Source organism: Hemicordylus capensis, chromosome 1, assembly GCF_027244095.1.
Source record: "Hemicordylus capensis ecotype Gifberg chromosome 1, rHemCap1.1.pri, whole genome shotgun sequence".
Classification (NCBI taxonomy): Eukaryota; Metazoa; Chordata; class Lepidosauria; order Squamata; family Cordylidae; genus Hemicordylus; species Hemicordylus capensis.
This window is the reverse complement of record NC_069657.1, coordinates 275,411,017-275,437,970: the sequence shown is the minus strand read 5'-3', so window position 1 is coordinate 275,437,970 and position 26,954 is coordinate 275,411,017. Positions and strand designations below refer to the sequence as shown.

At 43.6% G+C, this 26,954-nt stretch overlaps 1 protein-coding gene across 1 annotated transcript in view; it reads left to right on the top strand.

Annotated features, from left to right (window-relative positions):
* LOC128340345 (visinin-like protein 1) overlaps positions 1-26,954 on the top strand; it is a 156,334-nt gene that overhangs the window by 33,037 nt on the left and 96,343 nt on the right. The window contains exon 2 of the mRNA XM_053285340.1: positions 20,462-20,628. Coding sequence (XP_053141315.1) covers positions 20,467-20,628 — 162 coding nt within the window. The 5' untranslated portion in view covers positions 20,462-20,466. The remainder of the gene's footprint in view (positions 1-20,461; positions 20,629-26,954) is intronic.

The following is a 26,954-nucleotide window of genomic DNA, read 5'->3' as shown; positions in this document are numbered from 1 at the left end:
CAGATGTTAAGCGAACTGGCCTATAATTTCCTGGATCCCTGTTGGATCCCTTAAAAAAAAAAAGTGTTACATTGACTACTTTCCAATCCTCTGGCACAGAGGGACAAGTTAAATATTTTTGTTAGGATATCAGCAATTTCGCATATGAGTTCTTTGAGAACTCTTGAGTGGATGTCTTCTGGTGATGTGCTAATTTTTAATCCTTCAAGATGCCTTAGAACATCATATCTTGTCATCATTGCTTGACTCTATTCTTCAGCCTCCATCCCTGAAAATTTCAGTTCAGGCACATTCAGTTCAGGTATCTACTCTGTTTCCTCTTCAGTGAAGACAGATAAAAAGAACTCATTCAGCTTCTCTGCAATCTCCATATGTTCCTTAAATATCCCTGTCACTCTCTTATCTAACGGTCCAACCATCTCCCTGGCAAGACTCTGCTCCTGATGTATAATAAACACTTGAACAAGAGTTTATTTTTCTCCTTGATGTTTTTAACCATATATTTATGAAACTCTCTCTCCCCCCTTTCATTTGTCTCCTTTCATTTCCTTTGCCAGAATTTGTGTTCCTTTCTGTTCTCTTCATCTAAGCAGAGTTTCCATTTTCTAAAAGAAATCATCCCTTTTATCGGTTCCTTGTCTCTTCTTATTAGCCAGGTTTTAATTAACCTCCAGGCGCTCTGGAGTTGATTTTGATCCTTGTGACTTTCCCCTTTCAGCTTCCTTTTACCTAGGAGACTGCCTCATACCAAGTCAAACCATTGGTCCATCTAGCACAGTATTGTCTACACAGACTGGCAGTAGCTTCTCCAAGTTTGTATGCAGGAGTCTCTCTCGGCCCTGTTTTGGAGATGTCAGGGAGGGAACTTGGCTTCCCAGAGCAGCCCCATCCCCTAAGGAGAATATCTTACAGTGCTCATCCATATAGTATCCCATTCAAATGTAAATCAGGGTGGACCCTGCTTAGCAAAGGGGACAATTTGTGCATGAATAGTGTGAGTCCTTCAAAACTAGATGGGTGAACTTATTAGAGATAACAGAACAAGAATGGAATAATATCTTCAGAGACCAAGCAATGAAAGTTATTTGTATTACTATGAAAGAAAATTTTCTTATATAAATGGCACATGAGACCTAACAAACTTCATAAGGTATCCAAGAGCTCTGTGAATGCAAACATTCTCCATATGGAGTTGCCCTGTGGTTCAGAAATTTTGGAAGGAGGTATTAGATAATTTAAGATCATTTAGAAAGAATAACGAAAATAATAATTGAAAGAACACCTTAAAATAATCCTGTTAGAATGTTTTGTAAATATCACCTGTAAATTCAGACCTCTTAACATTGGGCCTTTTGACTGCTGTTAAAATGATAATTGCAAGACATTGGGAGGACTCTGCTGAATCTCTCTTTCTGGCCCAGTTCAGAAGTACAAGTTAACCGGAGTTAAGCACGGCTAAGGTTTCAGTCCTTAACTCCAAATTTCACTGCAGATGTTCACCAAACCATGGCCATCCAAACTCCAGTTGAAGGAGAGGGGAGCCCCTCTCTGCTGCCCAGCTGCCAAGGCACATCCCCGCCACCTCTGTATTAGAGTTTGGAAGGCACAAAACTGTGGCCATAGCTGAGTTAGCATCCGGGCATAACACGTTGGCGGCAAAACCTTAGTTGTTAGCGGTGAAATTTAGAGATAGCCAAAGGTTCCAATTGGAGTTTGGTGAGGCAAACAGGAGTTTGCTTTTGGCAAAATAATTGCAGTTCCATGCGTTTGGGCATACTACAGTTACAACCTCTGCCAGCTATAACTTCAGTTATCCTGTATGTCTGAACCAAGCCTTTGTAACTGAATGGTGGACAAAGGTTTAGGAGGTGGTTCAAATGATGAAAATAACAGAATTCATAAGATTGAAAGAAGGGAGGCAAATATATTCATCTTTTTGTAATCAGTGGGGTCCAGTTTTGGAATTTTGGAAGATAAAATTTGATATAGATTTTAATGTTTATACTAAGCTGGTACTGTATTATGATTGTGGTAATTTTTGTATGGCTATGTGGATATGATTGTTGTATCAATATTTTTGTATTTTGCATTGAGTGTTTTTGTATTGAAAACTTAATTATCTGCATACAAGTGATTTTTGGCCCGTTAAATAACGGGCGCTAGTAAGCGCTCCGGGGCCCCCGCCGCCATTCCCCCTCCTGCCGCCAGCCTCCATGCCGCGGCCAGTCTCCCCGGCCGGGCAAGGGCCCCAAAGTCTCCCCCCCGCCTAGTTTCGGCGGCGCCGCCAGGCCTTGGCAGCGGCTCCGCCGCCACCTTGGCCGGCTTCCCCCGCCACCTCTTCCCCCCACCCGGCTTCGGCGGCGCAGCCAGGCTTTGGCCATGGCTCCGCCTCCGCCGCGCCGCATCTTCTGGCCGAGGCGGCGGCTCTGCCGCCGCCTCGGCCAGCTTCCCCTGCCGCCTTTTCCCCCCGCCCGGCTTTGCAGCGGCCGCTTCTCCTCCCGGCCATCATGGCCACCTGGTCACTGCGGTCGTGACTCCCTCGGCACTTTCTGGGCATGCGCGGAGCGCATGCCCAGAATGGCCGAGGGAGGCACGGACACACGCCTGGGTGTCCACGGACGGACACCAAGGCTTTTATTAGAGAGGATATAATTCTCCTGGATGTGCCTTGGAATGTGCGTCCCAGCGCCTAGCTGATTGGCTGGGCGGCAGACAGGCCTGATTGGCTGAGGCGCACCCAGGAGGATTGGTCGCCATGGCAGTGGCAGGCCTGGCTGCAGAGGCCAGAGGCAGCAGCAGCAGGCCCAGCCCAGCTGCGGAGGCAAGGCCCAGGAGGTGGGGGGAGAAAGGGCAGGGCAGAAGTGGCAGTGGGGAGGGGAGGCGGCTGGGCCTGGAAGTGGAGACTGGGGCAGAAGGTTGGGGGGAAGAGGTAACCGCCGGCCCCAAAGAGCGCACAGATGATCTGTGCGGGATCGGCTAGTTTTTTTTTTAAAAAAAAACCATCGCTCCACTGTTGCACCAGCCCAGTACTAGCTGTATTGGTACTTCCTTAGTCTGGATGTTGGCCGCTGAATTTTGAGCACAGACACTTCCATGAGTTTAAAATTCAGAGTAATGTGTTCTGCAGAGAGGGTGACTCTTTTAGGGTCTGTGTGTTCTGAGGGAGAACAGGACACCCAGCTGTTGCATGTCACACAATTTCCTGCTCATGACCGCGCTGAGTTTTTAGACTTGCAGAGGACATGCCAAGTCTTATAAGACTTCAGTAGATGCTATGAAATAATAATGAAGTTCCTTTATTGGGAACACAAAGTCTTCTTGTTGTACTTACAGAGAGATGGATTGCTTTTTTATTTTATGTGATTTCTGAGCATCCTTTATCACCAACATTTTTTCATATAATGTGTTTATTTCTTAGTAATGTTACTGTCTTAGATTTAAGGGAATATACTGTCTGAGAATCAGTGCTACCTGTCAATGCTACTGAGAATCAATGCTGCCGGTCAGTCAGTTTCAGAAATATCTATAAATGCCATATACTAGGATAAATTGAAATATCCTGTTTTATTTTTATTGTATTTTAAATTATGTACACCACCCTAGGGATGCACATGTCAGGCGGAATACAAATATGATAAATAAATAAATACCAACCCCTCTCATCCCAAATCTTACTACTCTCACAATTTAATTTTCTCCCCTTAACTGTATAGGCCATATGTTCCAATTTATTATATTCTTTGTATTATCAAGTCCCCTATTTTCACATACAGAACAGAAAATAATGTTGACATTATTTTAAAGGCAATCAGTATATTATGAACCATACTAACTGGGCAAGATGAAAAGGAATAGTGCTAGAACATTCATACTCTTGGCATCACCCTGAAACAGGAATGCCTGTTATACAATGATATCCAATAAGGAAACTGCCATTTTGTCTTTACAAAATATATACAGCAACCTTAGTACAAGCATTCCTTGGGTTCTCTGGATCACCACTGTTCAGGTTCTCCATTTACTTTGATGGAAAGGCCCATCCTTCCCACAAAGGCATACGTGTGTAGGGCTGCTCGTGGATAGGCTGTAATTGGGTGGGCATGTCTGAAGAACATGTGCCTCCCTGCTTCTGGGGCTGCCTTGCTCACACACACACACACACACACACACACACACACACACACCCGCCGCCAAGCAGCTGGACAGCTACTCCTGCTGCCGCCGCTCACCTGCTCACCATGCCACCCCCTTGCCTGCCATGCTGTGCCCCCCCCCGCGTTGCCTGCTCACTACTCGTTGCCCGCTCACTAGGGGCTTTCCAGGTTTGGGGCTTTCCTGCTTCCCACCAGCCAGGAGGTGGCTGGTGAGCAGGTGGCAGGCAGCAGCGGGTGAGTAGGGCAGCATGCACAAAGTGTGCACTGCTTGTGTCCACTGCACAAAGTGTCCACTGCCACAGTGGGACCATGCACTGGGAGGTGAACACAGGCTTCCCATGCATTGGCTGCACCAATGAGGCTGCTCCCACCTTAACCCCAATGGAAGTGAATGGAAGAGTGCACTGAAGTGCCATAGGTTCCTAGAAGCTCATATGGAGTTCTGGGTTGGGCAACGTCTATAATGATCTCCTGCATTTCAGAATGAGTGTGGCAATTCATTTTTTTGTAGTGTATCCTAAAGTATGTCTGCAAGCGTTTTGAAGCACATTCTCTTTAGTTCAATGTAATGTAAAGTTTAGGTCCGATTCGCACACTCCTTGGGTGATGATAGCACACTGAATCATGGTTTATGCTCATGACAGAGCACTCGGAAACAGGCTTAACAAAAACATCAGCCCACATAAGTTATAAGCAGTTGACGTTTCTCCCAAAGATTGTGTGAATCAGCCTCTTTAGTGAGAGATGAGTGTGGGTGGGACGGCAGGAAGTAACATTTCTGAGGTGAAATGACAGGTAATAACCTATTTGTAAGGTGAAATGACAGGCAATAACTCCTCCTGGAGAACTGACCTTCACTTTTGCTGCCTCTGCCCAGTGCATTTTAGAGAGGAGGAGAAAACAATTTGAAGTAAAACCCAGATCTGTCAGCTTTCCCCCCTGCCTACCTGCTGTTTAGTGAACACCCACTTTTTAAAAAACACATATGACAAAAACCTACCTCACAAAGTCATTCTGGCTGTAAATGAAGGGCTATATTTTATAATCTATTTTTAGAGGTACTCTGTTCTCCAGAAGTCATTTGTCCATCATAATTTCTACTTCCCCACCCATCTGTGTTTTGACATTTTCATAAACAGAGTATTAAGCTAGCTGTGCTTTCTCTCTCTCTGCAGTTATAAGTTAGTTTTTCTGCATGAATCATATGTTGACTCGCCTAGCTGACTAACCATTTTGACCATCATCAATGTCTGACTTTAAAGCCTAATCCACTCATTTTGTTCTGCTGATTTATGATTCATGTTTTTTAATAATAACATTTCCAACAGCATTTAAATGTACTATCAGATGTTATTCACAGAGGACAGTTCTGATGACTGATTAATAATGAATGGGTTTGAGAGGGGAAATGTACCTTGGGAGCAATAGCCATAATAACACTGAAGCTTTATTTAACATTTAAAAGTCGGGTTTTTAGGAAGAAAAATTTAAAAAGCCATAATCCACATTTATCCTTTTCATTTCCATTACTATATGCTACATGTAGACATGTGGTTTTAATTATTGATCTATTGCAGTGTGCTCAGTTTAATATAAAAGATAAATCTGCCTGGGTCTCACATGTAAACTACTTGTTTACTTTTGCAAACTGCTACTAGAATTGTTCAGTGTTGGTAATGGAATATTAGTACTGGTAGTACCTGGAATGAAAGTAGACTTGTGGACTGATCCTGTGACACAGCTTTCTAATCCAAGTGTATCAGGTTTAAGGGACCAGTTCCTGGCATAAGAATGCAACTGAGGTTCTTGCCTTGGGGCAGAGACTCCAGCTTATTGATATAGTGTCTCCATTAGGGATGTGCAGAACCTTCCATGCTTGGAACATTCCACCTTGAAATGGGCTGTTTCGAGTTTGGAACAGAACATCCTTCAAATAAAGGGTCTGTTACAAGCTAGGAATGGAGTGGCCTGTTTCAAATCGGAATATTCAAAGCATTCCAAGCGCCATTTTGGAATCCAGAATGGCACTCTTTGGGCCTCTGCACACATGTGGCAGCCATTTGTGTGGTCAGCATCACCATGCAGATGGCTGTCGCATGTGCGCAGAGGCCAGAAGAATGCCATTTTGGATTCCAAAATGGTGCTGAGAATGTTTCTGAGACGGAACGGGGTTGTTCTGTTGAAATAATTGGATCGACTGTTTGTTCCGACAGAATGTTCCATGGATTTAGCATTCTGTTCTGAGTTCGGAACAGAACACTAAATCCATTCCATGCACATCCTTAGTTTCCATGCTGGTATTTGAAATGCTAGCATAAATAGTTACAGGGAGTGGTCTTCATCCAGATGAATGAAGCCCTGGTGCAACAAACACGCAGCACGCTCTATAGAGGGATGATTTTCTCCTGAAGCTCAAATATGTTCCTGAGGGCTGTGTGACCATCAGGGACATATTGTAGGGAGGCATAGTGGGCTAGAGACAGAAAGAAAGACAGATGAAAATTGCCTCTCCCCAATAGTGTATGATGTGCATTGGCTGCACCATTGCTTCATTAGTCTGGATGTTGGCAGGCTACTGTCTTTATTGCAAGGGAGTGTGGAATAGTTTTTTTAAAAAGTGTCAGTTTTACTAAAATCTTGCAGAAGAGATGGCTTAGAAGCAGAACAGTTTGTTGCAACTGTCATGGTAATAACATAAAAGTGGGAAAAGAACTATTTGTGAATGCACTATTGGTGTGTTGTTCTCAAAACATAAACATTCAGTACACAAACATCCTACAAATTATTGGAACACAGGACCAATTTTAGTGACTCATTCATCATATAACCACTATTTTACTACTTGCATTGCATTGTTTCTTAGTATGGATGTGGTATCTTACTATAATTATTGGCTGACATCTTGACTAAATTATTCAACAGAAGTCCTATTGAAATTAAGTAGTCCCTTAAAATAACTCCCGAGTAATATGGAGTTATTAATAGTTATTAATATGGAGTAATATGAGCTGATGGAGTTACACTGGCTGCCTATAGGTTTCCGGGCAAAATACAAAGTGCTAGTTAAAGCCCTAAACGGCTTAGGCCCTGGGTATCTGAGAGAACGTCGTCTTCATTATGAGCCCCACTGTCCATTGCGGTCGTCTCTGGAGATCCATCTCCAGTTGCCGCCAGTTCGTCTGGTGGCCACATGAAGATGGGCCTTCTCGGTTGCTGCCCCAGGACTATGGAATGCGCTCCCTACTGAGATACGATCCTCCCCATCTCTGACAATTTTTAAAAAATATTTTAAAACCCATCTTTTTACTCAGGCCTTCTCAGCTTTTTAATAATGTATAGGTTTTAATTCTGTGATTGAGTTTTAAATTGTTAGTTTTAAATTGTTAGTTTTTAATTGTTTTTGTGTGGTTTTATATGTGTGTTAACTGTTTTATCATTGTGAACCGCCCAGAGACACGTGTGTGTGGGGCGCTATAAAAGTGTGAGTGATAGATAGATAGACAGATAAAACTATAGAGTAACTTAGTCTGGATGTCAGTGGTATTGTCATATGCATTGATATAATTAACCAGTGCTATTTCAGCAATATTAGGCCAGCCTGAATGGTCTTTCTGGTGTAAAATACAAACAGTTTGAGACTGTATCCAGGCAAGTGACATCACGGAAAATAAGATTAATGAAAAGATAATCAGTGGAGAAAATATAATGCCAAAGCTCTACATGCTGCTACATGGTTAAGTGACTATTAAGACTAATTAGCTGTTAACATTTTTGTATTGGGTGTTATATACTAAGTGAAACTTAGTATATTTCTACTTCAGATTAATAACTGTTGCAAATCACCCTGGCCTTCTTATCAATCAGTATAAAGACATTGGAATCAGTAAATCAGTATAAAGATATTGGCGAAATGTTGGCTCCTTGCGTACAGATGTCACCACAGGTTATACATTTTAAACTTTTATTTAGGTGGATATGAGAAAATATCCAATATATGACAGTTACATTGTGCCTTCAGGTTATAACCTATATCAATGATCTTCACAATATTTCAAGTGGAGGCCACATTGGCAAAATACAAAACTTCATTGTAGGAGTCAGTTCCTATCACTCCATGCAGTGCTACACTCTTCTCAGAACTGAGGAGGGGCCCTTTAAGAGAAACAAAGCCCCATGCCATCTTGGAAGATGTGTGTGGATTGCTGGGAAATGCTCCACGCATACCTTCTAACTAGGGATGTGCATGAACGGGTTCATGCACTCCTGGGAGGCAGCTGGGTTACCTTTAAGGAGCGAGGAGGGTGCTTATCCCCTACCCACTGCATTTCCCCCGCTGGCACTCTTCCCAGAATTGCTGGTGTGGGGTGGCAGTATACCGCCTTGCCGCCCCGGTCAGTGTTGAACCTGAAGTAGCTGGCACACGTGAGCACATCGCACACAAGCATGCGTGCCAGCTACTTCCTGTACAATGCTGAAAGGGGAGGCAAGGAGGTACGCTGCCACCCCGTGCCAGCAATTTTGGGGAGAGCGCTGGTGGGGAAAATGCAGTGGGGTAGGGATGAGCATCCTCCCCTACTCCTTAATGATAGGTGGTCAGTAAAAGGACCGCCAAGCCGGTTCGTGCATATCCCTACTTCTAAGTGGAACATGAGAGGTCTCTGTTTCCCTTAAAGGAGTCTCACTGGTGTTGGGCCAAGTGCAGCACTGCATGGGGAATGGCCACCTCTTCGCAGTGCCAAGGGCTGTGCAGTGCATTCGGCTTTAGCCAGAGCGTCACACAGGCTGAGTAATAATTAGGGAGCCTCACTTGGGATTGATGGGATCCGCCACTGGCACCCAGACCTTGCAATGAAGAACACTGACCTACATTATGAATGGAAAGTGTTTGAAACACCCCCTGTTTCTAGTCGGAATGTGCACAAAACTGGTTTTGCCGGTTTGGCTTCAATCTGAACTGGATTTGAGCTGGCCCATTTTGGTTTTGGCCTGGTCAAGCTGAACCCAGTTCAAGTCCCAACCAAGCTGGTTCAACTGGCTCGGAGCTATAATAGTAAAGCAGAATCCAGTGAGGATTCCCCTTTACCAGCACTGGGGCAGAGTGGCTGTCCTAAGTAACAGAGGGGCTGGGAGGGGAATAAATCTGAACTCCCACAAGTACAAACCACGGCTGCATAACAGCGGTTCCCCCCCCACCCCTGCCAGATCCCCTCTGAGTAGCCTGGGCCAGTGGCAGCCTGGTTTGGGCCTCTGTGCACACACAGGGGCCATTTTAGTGGCCTCTGCCCATGCATGGAGATCACTCAAATGGCCCTTGTGCATGCACAGAGGCCTGCACTGGGCCACCGCTGGCCCAGGCTACTTGGGGGTAGGCTGGTGGGGGGTAGGGGGGAGCCACCACCGTGCAGCCGTGGCTTGTACTTGTGAGTACAGATTTACTCCCCTCCCGCCCCCTCTATACTTTGGACAACTCCCCTGCCCCTGTACTGGTAAATGGGAATCCTCACCGGATCCCCCTTTACCAGTATTGCCCCAAACCAGCTCAGTTCAGGCCTGGCTTGGTTAGAACTGAGATTATTCAAGGCCTGTCCAGTTTGACCCCAAACCCGTCGAGCCGAGCTGGTTTGATGTCGAGCCTGGCTCAAACCCATCTCTAGTTTCTGGGCCACCATCATCTTAATTAAGATTGATGTCTGTTTCCTGCTTTCCATGAGCATTCAAAATACTTGTTAGTATATCATACATTAGATTGTCTCTATTTAGAAACACTATTCAGAGACTCTAAGGTTGTTCACACAACCAAAAACAGTGGTGCATGGGGAGGGCTGCTGGAGAGTACCTCCACGCACATGATCAAATTCTAAGGCTCTGTCACTCACACAGCATACAAGGGATTCCCCTTATGTGTGCATGGGCATACACAACTGGGCATCTGGGTAGAAGAGCCTTGATCCCGGTGGTTCACACGAGCAGCCCTACCCTGGTAGAACTGCGTAAGCCTGGGTAGGGCTGCTCATGTGAATAGCTTTATTATTTTGTTCAGGTGTCCAAATGTCTATACACCCATACATATGTTTGAATGGCTGTACCTGCATTCATTTTTAAAGTGAGCCTGGGTACAGGCCCCTCAAATGCATGGTAACTAGAAATTAGATAAGAAGTATACTGCTGCACCTCGGGCCAACATAAGATGTGATTAACTGTTCCTGCATAGTGTGTTGTGCAGGGAGGGGGGAAACCATCCCAACCATTGTGCCATGCTTTCCCAACTCTAAAGTTGGGAAGGTAGGTGGGAATTTGAATGCTAAGTTGCTAAGGTTCCTGGAGTGCCTTACCAGCATAGGGTCAAATAGATAAATCCCACCACCAGAATTGGAGCAGGATGTGAGGATTCATTTGGCTGCTGTATTTCCAGGGTACTCTGACCACTCAGCAAGAACAGAACCAAAATAAGTTTTTCACCTCTACATTTTAGCTCAGAGATGGAGGGGAAAAGTCAGGGGCTTTCTTTGGCTCAGTGCTTGCCAGTTGCTTGGAGTGCTTGTATTGATGTTATGATGTTCTCTATTGTGTCCTACCTTGAGCACTGGAAAGGTGGCTTATACATTGTTTTAATAAATATGTGCTAGTCTTTCTCAGGCCTGGGGTGTTCTGTGGGCTAGCTCTGCCCATCCACATGGCAAAAGGTAATGTGGCTTGTGCTATTCAATCATTAGCAGGATTTTTCAGGGAGATGAGTGTATGGAAAGACCCTTCATTAAATGACTTTTGAATATTTACTATCCTAATATTGGAACGGCAGCACATCCATGTGAATACTGGATAGCTATTTGTTCATTTTGAGAAGAACTCCATCCTCTGATTTCATTTGCAGCAGAAATAGCAAACAAATATGGGTAATATCACACAGGTATGTCCATCCTAATTTCAGGTACTGGGAAATATGTGTAATTTAAAAAATGGACTTTCTGTCGAGTAAATTGCTTAGGATGTGGGTCAAAGCCATAGGTTGCCACAAACAGAGGAGGGAAAGTTCGATACATTAATTGCCTTCTATCACCAAGAAGGAAGGACACAGCAGATTTCGTTATTCAGTCAATTTATAAGAAAGTCTTTTCTCTTTCCTGTGAATGTGTTACTTTGTAGTTTAAGGTTGAACACATGCTTTTGACAATACATGCTGCTGAAATTGTGTACATCCACTATGAATACCATACATTTTCAATAATTTCTGATGACAATTTTGGGAAGAGTGCAATGCAGGCAGAAGTCTCTAACCATTAAATTTCTATTGCCTTTTCTAAAGGAGATACTTATTACCTTTAATCTTTATGGAACATTCTAACAACTGTTCAGCCATGTTTTCTGCAGCTAAGCTTTCACTCCATCGTTGTTAAGGGCTAGGTCATAGTTTTACATTAATCTTTGTGCCTGTGAACCAAGAATTATATTTAAACTATGGGACATGTGACTGGATTTGACAGTTTTGTGCTGCTTCTATCTCCACTTCATGCTGACATGAGTAAGAGGAAAGGCAGTGTCAAAAGAAGCCTGAGGAGAGAGGAACAATGCAGAGGGTTGTCAGGAGTTGTAGTTATTACCAGAACACAGCAGGGAATTTGTTAAAACTTCTACATGAAAAATAACAAGAAAATTGTCTATTATCATATCGCACAGAATTCTGGACATATCTGGAAATTTCTCTCTGTGTTTCCCCATGCATGTTGCATAAGTCAATTGCAACTGTTTGGTTGTGTGTGTGTCTGTGAATGAAAATAAACTATGCCTCTCTACATATAAATATAGATATAAAATCTTCTGCCTGGCAACAGACATCCAACAGACATCCTATACGCCACAATTAAATACATATTTAATTATATTTTTAAAATTTAAAGTTATATTCAAATATGAACATGGTTTTAAAACAATGATGATAAAGCAACAATCATAGACTCTGCAGGGCTGGTAGAAAATGTCTACTCCCCAGACTTCAGTTGTTATACAGTAGTTGCTATGTTTCTGTTTCTTAAGTGCTGCTCTCCAGAGGTTTTATGGTGACCATCAAGAGAAATAGCACCCTCCCCAGAAGTGTGATACCTAACAAATGGGGCCAAGCAACACCTGATGTTTTTGTCGTGGGGAGGGAGGACATCTCACCCAGCCTACTGGTCAGTCTGCAGCTCCTGGCTCTTCCTGATGGCAAGAGTGATGTATGAAGACTTTGGGGTCTGATGATCGAAAATACCCTCTGCCCAGGCCTCAGGTGTTACATCTGGTGCTGTATGACTGTAATTTCATCTAGCTATGGTGTACAGGTTTATTTGTTTCTGGGGCTACATGCCGTCATGAGGAGGAGTGCATACACTACCCTTGTGCTCTCATATAGCAACCCAACATAATGGCACTAGAAATACTACAAATGAGGGAGATCAACTGTTCTTTACTACCATGTTCACGACTCCAAAATGTCAGCAAGCAGGACAGCCTCAGCTTTTATGTTCCCAGCAGAATGCTTGTTATAGGTCTTGGGTGCGTGGGCAGTCTTTTTCTTTGTAAGGCAAAGGTAATGAGTTAAGTAGGCTGTGTTGTAACTGTTTGATATGGTATTTTACTTTCCCTCCCTAATGAAGGACTCTCCAGTCTTTCTGAGTTTAGAATGACTCATTGAGCTGCAAATCAAGAAATCCCTGGTTGAAATCTAACCACCATCATGAACTCACCATGCAGCCTTAGGCAAGCTACTTCCTCTCTGCCTTGGCTCTCTGTCCATAAAATGCCGTCGTCATAATGATAACCCCTGCTAACTGAGCAAAGAGGAACTTTTAAAATGGTGTGCCTCCTATATTTAACAGGGGAAGAACTGTCAGTATTCAGCCCAGCACTGTGATCCTGTGGTGTCAGTTGCTGGTATCTCCCTGGTTAGCCTACTTTCCAGTAGGCTTATGAGATCACCTGGCATTCTGTGTGTGTATGTGTCCATGTGTTTCCCCACTCCCACCCCCACCCATCAATTTTGCAATGCCTAGACCAATATGAACCAAATCAGGTACAGTTGTAGGGAAATGTAGGGACATCTGAATGGCATGGTTTGTGATGATGTCATGCACCCCAGTGGTGGTGGACACATAAACTTTTGAGGTGCAAGTGTATTAACTTGTGAACCACTTAACCGATTTGAACCAAATTTGCTGCAGCTGTAGGGATACATAGGGATGCCCAAATGGCGTGGTGCGTGATGATGTCATCCACTCCAATTTGAGATGTGAACATCTGAGGCGCAATTGGGCTAATTTGAGGACTATCTAACCAATTTAAACCAAATTAGGTACAGTTGCAGTGAGCGATACACAGGGACACCTTAACAGCATAGTTTGTGATGATGTCATCCACACCGATTCAAGATGGCGGACGGGTAAACTTTGAGGTGCAAGTGGGCTAACTTGGGAACCGCTTAACCGATTTAACCAAATTTGCTGCAGCTGTAGGGACACATAGGGACACCTCAGTGGCATAGATTGTGATAATGTCATCCACCCCAATTCAAGTTGGCGGACATGTAAACTTTTGAGGTGCAAGTGGGCTAACTTGGGAACCACTTAACCAATTTGAACCAAATTTGCTGTAGCTGCAGGAACACATAGGGGCACCTCAATGGCATAGATTGTTATGATGTCATCCACCCCAATTCTAGATGGCAATGCATGAACATCTGAGGTGCAAACTGTAGACTGTCTAACCCATTTGAACCAAACTGGGTACAGTTGCAGTGAGTGACACACAGGGACACCTCAGTGGCATAGTTTGTGATGATGTCATCCATACCAATTTAAGATGGCGGATGTATAAACTTTGGAGGTGCAAGAGGGCTAACTTGTGAACTGCTTAACCGATTTGAACCAAATTTGCTACAGCTGTGGGGACACATAAGGACACCTCAGTGGCACATATTGTGACGATGTCACCCAACCCAATTCAAGATGGCGGACACATAAACTTTTGAGGCGCAAGTGCACTAACTTGTGGACAGTCTTAACTGATTTGAACCAAATTCGCTATAGCTGTATGGACACATAAGGATACTCCAGTGGTATCGTTTGTGATGATGTCATCTACCCTGATCAAAGATGGTGGAGGTGTGAACATTTGAGGTGCAAGTGCACTAACTTAAGGACTGTCTAACTGATTTGAACCAAATTTGGTACAGTTGTAGTGAGTTACACACAGCAACACCTCAATGGCATAGTTTGTACTGATGTCATCCACCCCGATCCAGGATGGTGGATGCATGAACATTTGAGGTGCAAGAGATCTAACTTTTGGACCTTGATTTGAACCAAGTTTAGTCCAGTTGTAGAGACAGTGAAAGGAAAGTAGGCTGATTAGTTCTTATTAGAACAACTTGTGTTTCTCTTTAGATTGTGAGCCCTTGGGGGAGCCATTTTCTCACTCTTTTTCTGATTCCTGGTGCTATGTAAACCAATTGGTGAACATTTTGTTGAAAAACGATATGTAGATATTCATAATAAATATCATCATCATTAGCTTACAAGGTTGTAAGATACAACAAGAGAATGTGTGTGAAGCGCTTCAAGCACTAAAACGTATTATACAAATGTTAAGTGTTGTTTCAGGAACAGATCAGTGATCGGGGAGATACTGCATTCATAAACGTGTTGCAATGCATGCCATTCAGTACTTTCTCCTCAAAGAATGCACATGTCCCCTATACAAAGCAATATGTAAGTCCCCCAGCGGGCTGAGGGAGCAATAACTTCCAACAGCACAGTATTCCATCTTATCATTTGTCCATCTTTAAGGTATAATAACACCACCAAGGGAATCAGCATGATCTCACTTTCCAGCTGGGCAAATTCAGTGAGATTTTCTAATATTTCCTTCTCTTCCACCATACCACTTCTCTTCCCTTTTTAAAATCTGATTCTCTCAGTCAGAAAGAAATTGGGAGAGAGAGCAGTGAGCCTTGCTGCCTTCTCTGATTCAGGACTTGAGGTGAAGAAAGAAAAACTGCATCCAGAGATGGCCAGGGCACCTGGAGGTCACTCGATTCTTCCTTGCTTCCAGGCCAATTAGATATGATGTGGAAGGTCCAAAGTTGGAGCTCTCCGTGTCTTTTTCTTATATAGAAAGCAGTTGCCTGGGGGTTTGGGTTGAGGTTAATCCTGTGTCCATGTACCAATTATTTGATGCAAATAGGTCCCAACTGCTGCTATTAACACAGTGGGGAAATACCTACAGGCATATGTATGAGTGACCGCACAACTTGTGTTGGAGAGTGAGGAGGACAAAGCGTAACTCCTCCAGCTATTCCTGCAGTGCAACCCCCAATCCAAATTGGGGTGACCGCCAATTGCAGAACTCCCACATAATACCATTTAGCCCATTGACAAGTTATTACCAGGGATGTTCATGAAACACATTTAGCTTTCCATTCCAAGATCGGAATGAAATGCTAAATCCATGGAATGTTTCATTGGAACAACTGGTCAAGCCAGTTGTTCCAATGGAACAACCCCATTCTGACTCAGAATGTTCCAGATGCAATTTTGGATCCCCAAATAGCGCTCTTCTGGCCTCCATGCACACACAGCAGCCGTTTGTGTGGTGGTGGTGACCACACAAATTGTTGCCGCACATGAGAAGATGCAAGAGTGCCATTTTGGGATCTAAAATGACACTCTGAACATTCCAACTCGAAACAGGCCATTCCGTTCCGAGCTTGGAACAGGCTCTTCATTTTAGAAAGAACATTCTCAAATTTGAGATAAAACATTCCAAGTGTGGAAAAATCTTCATATCCCTAGTTAGTGCAGTATATACCAAAATGTTAGTGGTGCTGAGAGCAAGCAGTGATTAAGGCTCTTGTAGAAGCAAAAAGGAAAGAGGTTCTAGACAACAGGCCACTTTTATGGGAGTAAAGAATGGCTCCACACCTAGGATGGAAATCCTATTCTGTTGAGGCCAAGCAAAATTCCCATTGCTTTGAATGGTTCTAGATGGCAGTCCTCTTGTTTTGCCAACAGGATTAGAGCTGAAATCAAACACACAGCCTCAGTATAAATTACAATACGATCATCTAGTTTTATACCTCTGACAGTAATCTGGAATGGTACGTAGGGGCTTCAGTATATATGATAGGTGTTCACATGAGCAGCCAGGCTTGCACAGCCCTGCCCAGGTAGGGCTGCTCATGTGGATCCCTAGAATTGGTCCCCATCCAGTGTAGTCCATGTTTTTTATGGTCTTATAAAGAGGTAGAAGTGTATGAGTGCACCCTTCTACCCCAGCCCTCACTTGTATGCACACTCCGAGCTGCCTTAACCCGAGTATTCATAGAGCCAGGTGGGTAGAGTTGCTGGCAGTGGGGGAATCCCCCAATGCATCGTGCTCCTCACATATAGTGCATTGTGGGATTTCTGGAGGCCGGGCTGCTTTTCCCCGGGCTGTGACGCAGCTTGTGAGGGTGCACGAGTGGCATGGCCAAAGAGCAAGGATGGATCATCTCAGGGGGAAGTAGGCATGATCCTGCTTTCCCCTCCCCAGCCTCCCACACAGAGGTTGTGTGAATGACCTTACAGAAGAGAGAATATTTTAGCTTTGTCATGCTCCCTCCCTCGAGGTTTCAAAAACACCTCTAAAGACCCATCTTTTTAGAGAGACTTGTCTGTTTTATCCATTGCTCAAATCTGGTGGGATTTGAAGCTTTTTAAAGGAGAGCTGGTCTTGTAGTAGAAAGCATGATATGTCCCCTTAGCTAAGCAGGGTCCGCCCTTGTTGCATATGAATGGGAAACTAGAAGTGTGAGCACTATAAGATATCCCCCTTAGGGGATGGAGCCACTCTGGAAAGAGCATCTAGGTTCCAAGTTCCCTCCCTGGCTTCTCCAAGATAGGGCTGAGAGAGATTCCTGCCTGCAACCTTGGAGAAGCCTCTGCCAGTCTGTGTAGATAATTCTGAGCTAGATAGACCAACGGTCTGACTCAGTATATGGCAACTTCCTATGTTGCTAACTTTTTAATTTATAACTTTTAAATGTGGTTTTAACCGGGTCTTTTAATTTTATTAATTATATTTTTCCTATTGTATGCATTTTGCTTACTTTGTAAGCCATCCTGAACAGTAGTGCACTGGAGGGGGAGGGTATAAATATTTTGAATAAATGTAGTACATTTGAAAGCAAGTTGCTTTAAATGAACATTCTTTTGAAATGGCTTTGATAGAAATGAATAGCATCAAACCATAGTTTTTATGCCAGGTTTTCCTGAAAGGGTACAAGAGATTTCTCATGGAAAAATTAGCAATTGGGAACAAATTCTCAAGAAACTTGTTGAAAGAAAACTTCAATGTGAGTCCCTTCCATGAGCAACTTTGGGAGATGTTGAAGCAGGTCTCATGATCAGTGAGACCCGCTTTTGCCGCTATTGCGGGGAGAGCGGGCTAAGCCTGCTCTCCCTGCAGACGATTGCGGCGGGAGCCCTGGGTGGCCGGATCAGCCCCCTACACGATTGCCGGCTCCGTGACAGAGCCGGCAGGGACTGGGTGGAGTGGGGACCAATCAGCCCCCAGAAGGTCCAGCATGCCCTGCACGAGTACGCAGGGCATGCTGGCGAGACCCCCGGAGCCGGGAGGCGGATTTTCACCTCCCTTCCGGGGGTCTCCTCATCAGTAACCGTGGTGCGAGGCCGCGCCACAGCTACTCACGCTCATTAAAACCAGGTTTGTTGAACACTTGCTCCGCAAACCTGGTTTAAGGGCAGGGGTGCTTAGGTGGGTTACCTGCCTAGGAATCACTGGGCCCGCAGCCGAGCCCGGTGGTTCACACAATGGGGCAAAATCGGGGAAGCCTCCGCTAGCCCGATTTTGCCCCATCGTGTGAATAGCCTTGTTATGTGTTCTAGGGCATATGATGTGGGGGAGTGTGAGAGCCATTACTGTGCACTGGTCAGAGAGTTAATAGTAGGACTAAGGAGAGCTACTCAGCCATGTAGCTCCCTTGGACCAGACAAAGTCTCTCAGCCTAGCCTACCTCACAGGGCTGCTGTGAGTATTAAAGGGTGGAAAGGGGCACCCTTGAAGTCCTTTGAAAACAGGTGGAATTAAAAATGTCATAAATAAGCAGTGAAGCCCTATAGACAGCCATATGAACTGGGTATATACTGCAGAATGTTCCCCAGATGCCTTTGCAAAATGAAGAGGTTCCATGTGAGATGTAGAGAGCTTCCATGACAGACCAGTTTAATCTGAGGATTCAGTGTTTCCCTGAGGATACAAAGTTTATACCACTGGTATAAAAAGTTATTCCACTTTAATTATTAGGAAATTGCCTTCTCCATCTAAATAAAATTTATAACTGTGTGGCTATGTTTTCTTAATGCATAATGTGTGTTTGATAAACCATTTATATATATATATATATATAATGTGCTTTCTTATGTGCATTTAGGTGTACTCAGCAGTAGCTATTCTTTATTATATGTGGATGCATTTGTGGAAAAAACGTGTTCTGGTAATTGGTAACAGTGCTGTTGACTACAGGAACAAGAGTGGAATTGTGGAACTGAGTGCATCCATTGCAGGAACAAAGAGCAGCTTACTAAAACCTTGGAGGATGTTGGAATCCATTTTGTGAAAAACTTGATAATCCATGAATTACAGTTTTCTTGCTTATGTTAATTAGATCTACAACCAGAAGCCTTGGATTTATACTTTATAGCTGTTCAGAAATGCTGTGCCTGGTGTGGGTTGTAATTAACAATGTATTTTTCCTAATAAAAGGAGCAGCATTTGAGAAGTAGATGAAAGAATGAAGGACTATAATTATGACAGAGGATTATATGGATCAGGGCTGTTGTCTAGCACAATTTTCTGCATCACGTAGAACAAGCCAGATAATTGCTCTGTTTTACTGGACCAACAAATACAAGGGAATGAATGCAAAGGAATAAATGCAGCTCCTTCTGGGTATGCAGTGAGTTGTTAAAGGAAAGTAGTTATATGAAAAGCTATTGTAGATTAGCACTGGCACAATGCTAAACTAGAAATTCTTGGTTTATGCAGTGCATTAGACTGGTTCAAGGTGATATAATCTGGATGAAACAGAGGATCAATATCAGCTGAGATTGAAAGCAGTTGAAAAAAAATTATATTTATTCCAACATGTTTTGAAAAGAATCTTTTTCAAGGAATGTTTCCTTTTGACTGCCTGAAAGAGATGTGGATTCTCGCTTAAGCCCTGTCTGCCTAAGGCCTGAGCAAGAATACGCATCTCTTTCAGGCAGTCAAGTGGAAACATTCCTTGAGAAAGATTCTTTTCAAAACATTTATTTATTTTTTATTATTTAACATATTTTTATACCTCCTAAAACTTATGTCTCTTATTCCAACATGTTGGAATAAATATATGTTTTTGGAATATATATATATCATCAGCTGCTTTCACATTTGTGTTATTAATCTGGCCAGATCATTTGGAATAGAGCAAATTGGAAGAAAGCCACCTAATGGCACAGCAGGGAAATGCCTGACTAATAAGCAGAAGGTTGCCGGTTTGAATCCCCGCTGGTACTACATCGGGCAGGAGCGATATAGGAAGATGCTGAAAGGCATCATCCCATACTGCATGGGAGGAGGCAATGGTAAACCGCTCCTGTATTCTACCCAAATAAAACCACAGGGCTCTGTGGGCGCCAGGAGTCGAAATTGACTTGACGGCACACTTTACCTTTTACCTTTAAATTGGAAGAAGAATCTAATGCATTAATATGGCTGTTTGATGAAGGAAAACAACTATGTTGTACAGACAAAATGTGTGTAAAGGCAAACTTTGACACAGTGGGACCATTTTGTGCTGGGTTATGTCTACCTATTGATGTTGTAACTGGTCTAGACAAATCATGAAGCTTGAAGCAGGGGAGCCAAGTAAAAGCATAATTTATTATCTGGTCATATCATACGCTAACTGCATTTACAAGTAGCAGAAAGGTGTTGGAATAAGGTAATCCCCCACCACACTGTTTCTTCTCAGTGTGGCACAAATATTCTTTTTCACAAATGGGGAGGCATTTGTATGCCTACTATATTATAAGCATAATATAGCATAATATGAAGGTCAAAACAACTTCCAAACATAACTTGAAGAAGCCTAAGTTAGTCCAGCATGTTCTAGCCTCATTTTAATCAAAATAATTCCAATGCCTTTTAAGCCACCATGAACATCCTAAGGGAGGACAAGTAGATTATAGGCAGAAAAAGAAGGAAGGGGGAGAATAATATACATTTGTTTCTCTTAGGCATTATGGGGAAACAGAATAGCAAGCTGGCTCCTGAAGTGATGGAGGATCTGGTGAAGAGCACAGAGTTTAATGAACATGAACTCAAACAGTGGTACAAAGGATTTCTAAAGGATTGCCCTAGTGGGAGGCTGAATCTAGAAGAGTTTCAGCAGCTTTATGTCAAGGTAAGTTCTTTTTTTTTTCTTTTTTTTCTTTTTCCCCTTTGTCTTGGTATGGCCTCAGTGAAAGTCCTACTTAAGGTCCTACTTAATAATGTGGCACAAAGCTAACCAAATAAGGCCTCTCTGTATCATTTTGGTCATTTAATGAATAATCTAGCCTTATTTACATGTTACGTTCAATGTACACACAATGTGTGTGCACAGGTACGAATCTGTATGCATGGAGTTATTCACATCTTACGTTGAACGCATGTACAGTGGCATACCTCCTATCTCTGTCTGTATTTGAGACGGTCTGTACCCAGGTTCACATTTAAAATGAACGTATTGGACAGGCATTCACACAAAAAGTTGTACCAGCACCTGAGCGCATGTGCAATGCAATGTTTGAATAGGGCTACAGTTGCTCATTTTATTACAAGGGAACCCAACAGCCTTTCCACAAGGCAGTCTTCCTGCTGTGCAGATACTACATTTTCCCTGCACTCAAGCCATAATATGATTATCTCCTCAGCTATTGTGTCTATTGCTGTCTGGAACGGAGTTGTCTGCTGTCATGAGTATCTATCAGAGAGGATCTCTGACATTATTTGGGATGAGTGAGGAAACTTGACCTCTTCAGTATTAATGTAACTTTGTGACCTTTAGGAAGTGTTTTTGTTTTGTTTTAAGGTCTTTGGAGGCTTTACTTCACAAGTGCAGGTCTAGGGTCTTGGGGAAAAGTCTTGGAAAAATCACACCAAAAAATTATTTTGCGGTGGGAGGCATGACAAAAATGTGCCCTCTAACCATAGCAGTGCCCTACCATTTCATGGATGTTCTACACCGTCCCCTTCCTCTCCCCACATTTTCAAGTCTGTACATTCTTCCTCTCCAGTTCTGGAACATACGTCTGGCCTAACTTTATACAGTAGAAAACACAAGTATGACTATTTTCTGCAGCAAGGCTATCTCCTTTACCTTATGAATTTGTTGCTATGAGTACTGCTGCATTGAGGCTGACATGTATACAGGTCAAAGTATTTTTTCATTATCTGGAGAAGCCCTAGCTGGAAACACATACTGGCTGATAGGGATGTGAGAATCGATTTGGGTACAAAACCATTTGTACCCAAATCCACCTGTTTAGGTGATTTGTGGACAAAACAAATCACCCCTGTGCTAGCTGACCAGATTCGAGTCCAAAACAGATCACCCAGATTTTGGACCTGAGAAATTTGTAGATTTGACGATCTCTCTTTCTGTCTCCATTTTGTGTCAGGATTTTTTTTAAAAAAATCCCGCCCTCCGAAGCTTCAGATTGGTGACTTACAGTGTGCAGAGATTGCCTGACGATTCCGCCCCCTGGTTCCATATTGGCTCATTTCCATCAAATCTTGTGTTGCCAGGGGTGATTGACCCAGCATTGGCTAGGGGAAGGGTCAAAGAAGGGACAAGGGTGGGGGGAGTTCAAAGGAGGCATATTCAAGAAGGCATCCAGCCACCAATTCTGCCTTTCTGCCTCATGGGAGGAGAGAGAGAGAGAGAGCCAGAGGAGCTTTGCTTTGCCTTGCCTGTCTCCTGGAGTTGATTCTCTGCTTTTGTTCTTGCTTTTCTGATTGTGGAAAAGGGAAGATAATTTTTTTCCACCCACTTCCTGCTGCTGAGAGAATAACTGCCTGCACCTGCTGTCTCTGCGAATCGATTTGGGTACAAAATGATTTGTGCTCAAATCTACTTTTTTCAGTATTGTGGACAAAACAAATTGCCCCTGTGCTAGCTGGCAAGATTCGGACCCAAAACAAATTGATTTGATTAGGATACAAACAAATTGATTTGATTCGGGTACAAATTGAATTGAAAAAATCAATTCGTGCACATCCCTACTGACTGACATCAAGACTAATGCTGTGCTAGTGCAACAAACAAAGCTGTGCACAAGCAAGAAGGCTGTATAGCTGGGCAGATGCAGAGTTACACAATGTCTTGCACTCTTGTTGCATATTCACAAGCATTGCGCTTGGGCGACAGGGTCAGCAGAACAGAGGTGTGTTCCTCACCCCCAGCTGGGCCCGAACCAGTTCGGACTGGAGCTGGACTGGGCCCAGCTCTAATGTGCACAGAACTGGACCAGACCTGGTTTGGTTTGAGTCTGGTTCTCTTCTAACCAAATTGAATGTTTCGGGTTTGGGCACACCCCTACTTCTCTGGGACATCTATAAGAATGTGAAGCCAGTTGTGCAACTTGTCAACATCTTCTGCTAGTGCAAGGACTAGTCTGGAACAGGCATTCCTTTCTCTGGGTAATGTCTTTACATTAGTACAATAGCTTTGCACTAGCACAACACTAGTCTAGAATGCAAGCTCCCAACTTAATGGACCTAGATGGCACAACGTCTTTGCACAAGTGCAGCATTAGTTTGGATGTCATCCTTTGATTAGCAAACAATTAGGTGGTATTATCAAACAAGAATAGTACAGATAACAAAGGAATTGTACAGATCATATCAGAATTGCATCATGCACTGTTTACAGCTTTTGGAAACAAACTATTTTAGGAGTAAGTAATAGTTTTCTTAAGCCTGGTCAATAGGACTGGCTGGAAATTTTGGGCCAGTTGCGGTTAACTCTTTAACCACGACCGTTCTGGTCATGAGAATGTGGGTCATATTTTCTGTGAATTACTCATTGAAATGTCTATTGTTCAAATGTAGAGTATTTTCTCAGTTTCTTTTAAAAATGTATAACATCATTGTCACTGGGTGTGTGCACGTGCTACTATGCTCACAAACATTCCTGCGGTAAAATATTCAAGTTCTATATTGTCTGTGTTGCCAATTAAGTTAGCAGTTTGAACAGTACAGAAGAAAAATACTTTCCTCCAGGAGTAACTTTATCACTCAAGAAGATTGTTCACATGACCAAAATCCCTGGGGCTAGGGAGTGCTTGGGAGAAGGCAGGATTATACTTACCTTCCCGCACATGACTAAGGACTTGACTAAGGGCTCCACACATTATAATAATGACAATTTGGCCAGCCTTGGTAAGTATAGGGCCCAGGCACAAAAAGGGAGGTGAAAGCAAATAAAACAAACTTTTCAAAACCAGAAGGTACAATTCGGCCAAGCGAAGCACTTTCAAATTCCAGCAGCTGACATCCAGAGTAAATTACTCATGAGTAATCCCATTGAAATTAATGGGACATGTTAGTCGTTGCCCACCACTGAATTCAGGGGGAGAGGTGTGCTGTTGAAATCAATGGGACTTTAAAATGTGCTTAATATTGCTTGTGTCCAGTGTATACAAAGTCACATAAAGTTGTCAAGCAGTGTTGCTTTTCGCCGAGTGTGTGAAAATCTTGTTACATTATAAAAACAGCTCTTTCTTAGAACCCAGCTATTTTTCATAGAGGATGCATTGCTGGCAATGCAACATTTTGTTCTGCCTGTATCTAGCTTCCTGTAACATGTCTGTTTTCACTATCAATACACTTCCACCTCCTCCTCACTTGCAGAATGAAAAGAGGGTGTTGTGCCAAGCACTCCCTTGCATAGTAGGCAACAACAGTTGTTTGTGACCTTGTGGTTTTTACAGGAGCCAGGAGTGTGTTATGCCTTCTGCCACACATTCAAACATGATTCATTTAGGGCCAATTCGTCGTCCCGAGGGATGAGAACAATAGAAAGCAATCCATCTCAGATACCGAACAGTTAAGATTTGCTATGAGTAAGGAGAGTAGGCAAAATTGTGCACTGAACCTATATGTACATCCATCCATCTATACTGATATTTTCAAGGCAGGATGACATGTGCAATCAGCTATGCTTGACCAGCCTTTTAGCATACCATAATTTAAGGATCAGGATTTTCCAGAGTTAATTCAATATTCACAAGTACTGTAATTTGCAGAATAACAAAGCATAAACATAGTTGATTCACATTACAAAAGAGCTGCTTTTTTTTTTTTTTTAAACTCTGCAGGAGTTGATCATGTCATCTGCATAGCTAATAGAATGTAGAGTTCTCATCCTATCCGTTAACTCAATGGGACTTACCTATGTATAGGATTGAACTGCAAGTGTGCAATGGAGATCATTGCAGCTATAGCATCTACGATCAGTATTGGTAGAGAGTGTGTGAGTCCAACCCACTCCTGATCTCTTGACCCTGATTAAAGAATTCATTACATTATATTGGCACTGGCCTGAATGGTGTGTGAATCTGCCCACAGCATCGACGTATTTTCTAGTGGGAACTCTGAAAACAGCAGCCTTGTCTGTCTTCCCTGGTAATATGTTGTAGACTAAAACAAGTGACGTGACATCACACCCCCAAAAGTGGCAGCCAGTGAAATGGGGTAAGGGGAGGGAATTTGGAGCCCAGTGATGTCATGTCATGCATTTTCTTTTACTACACATTATAACAGGGATTGAAGGAGATATAAAGTTGTTACATGTATCTCCAGTAATGTTTTTACATATGCTTCAGAGTGAACAGGTGTTTTGTTTAATTTTTTCTTCTTCAGCGTAGCGTTTGCTTGCTAGGAAGAATTAACAAAATTAATTCAATTCAGTAATAGTCAATGAATCTTGGAGTATGTTTTTGTTGTTTCCTTTCTATAGCATCAGGGTTTTAGCAAGGTTGGAGTGGGCCCTTAGACAAGTTAAGATGCACCCTGGTCTTCCTCTCTTTCCACCATCCCCCATCTCCTCCACATGTATTTTTTGCCTATGTTGGTGGCAAGAAAATACAAGCCAAGTGAATATGATCTGAACCAGGCAAAACAAAAACAAAAACCCACAACTGGATCCCATTAATTCTTCCTATGTTCTGGAGCCTAGTGGCCAGGATGTCTGGCCCTCCTCCCCCTTTCCCCTCCTAGAGAGAACTTGTCAGCTTGAAGCTGAGAGGAGTCCTGGGATCTGGAGCCCGCCATGTCAGTGATGTGGGAGAGCGAAGACTGAGTGGTTGCCCGGCTGGCGACTCCTTCCTGAGCAACCTTATTCTCATGTAACCACCCCTGAACGACGTTATACAAGTATGGTGACTCTCATACACAGAAAAAATTGCAGTGCTTCCAATTAAAAACATCTGTCCTCCTCCTGGAGCAAATGGTAGAAACTTAGTTTACATAAACCAAACAAATAGAAAGCAGAAACAAAAACAAAAAGTCCCAAACAAAAACTAACATTCAACTGTTAAGTTTCATTTTACATACATACATACGTACATACATGGCTTCAATAGTGATTGTTTAAGACTCTTTGAAACTCATCGGTGGTTCTAATCTCATTCTCCCTCAGAGTAGGAGGCCATCATCCACAAAGGGTTAAATTCCACTACTTGCTCCCAGTAGACAGGATAGTTTCAGGTAGATTCTCAGGTAACAGGAAGTCTGGCTCTCCTCCCAGCAGGCCCTTGGAACTAGATCCCCAGTTCCTTCCTGTCTTGCTCCTGGTAAGACACATCTGCTGGGGCTCCTGCCCCATTGCTTTACAGCTTCAGTCCTCCTTTGCTTCTACTTCTCTTCTGGCTTCGTTGGTGAGCAAATTCTTTGTCATTTGATTCTTTCTGAAGAAGGAAGAAGAAGAATTATAATAATTATTTAATTGGCTGTTCCTTCCCCCTCCATGGACCTATCCCAGGCAGGGGAGACTTTGACCGGGTCACTCTCGGATGATCTGTTCAAACGAGGAACGAGCCAGCGCCACTGCTAAGACCAAGGCCTCTAAGAGGTGCTGCCATCTTTCAGCATTCCCTCAGCATGGACCAGAGCACAGAAAAAGGAAAGAGGCAGCTGCCATTAAAACATTAAAAGGTATGAACGGGCCCGGACAAAGCCCAAGCTCATGATGCAGGCCTCCCACAGACAAAGCGAGCACACGAAAGTTTGGGCGGTATAGAAGTTTAATAAATAAATAAATTTTACTGCAGGTTGCCTGAAGTAACTCACTGGCTATGCAAATGCAAGGTGGGCAGGGGGATCCAGGGCAGCCTAATCCATTCCTCTTCCCAGCGGCACTGCACTGGCGCCTCCAGAGGGACAGCCAGACAACCCATACATGATAGGCGTACCAACCAGGTTGCCGTTGGATGCTACATCGGCCTTGCTGGCTGGGGGAAAACAGCCTGCCAGCACTTCAGCTGACCTCACCCCCCACCCTTCAGCCGCCTGCACTGGCAGGCTCCCTACTGCCACCAGTGTTTCGTGGCTTGGGTGAAGCCCCCAAGCCTCTCACCCAGCCTCCCAGCACACCAGGAGTTGTGTCTGCCCATGACGGGCATGCATGTGGCGCAACCGAGGCCCTGCACTTGCCCACCCAACAGCCAGCCGTGCCATGTCTCTGTG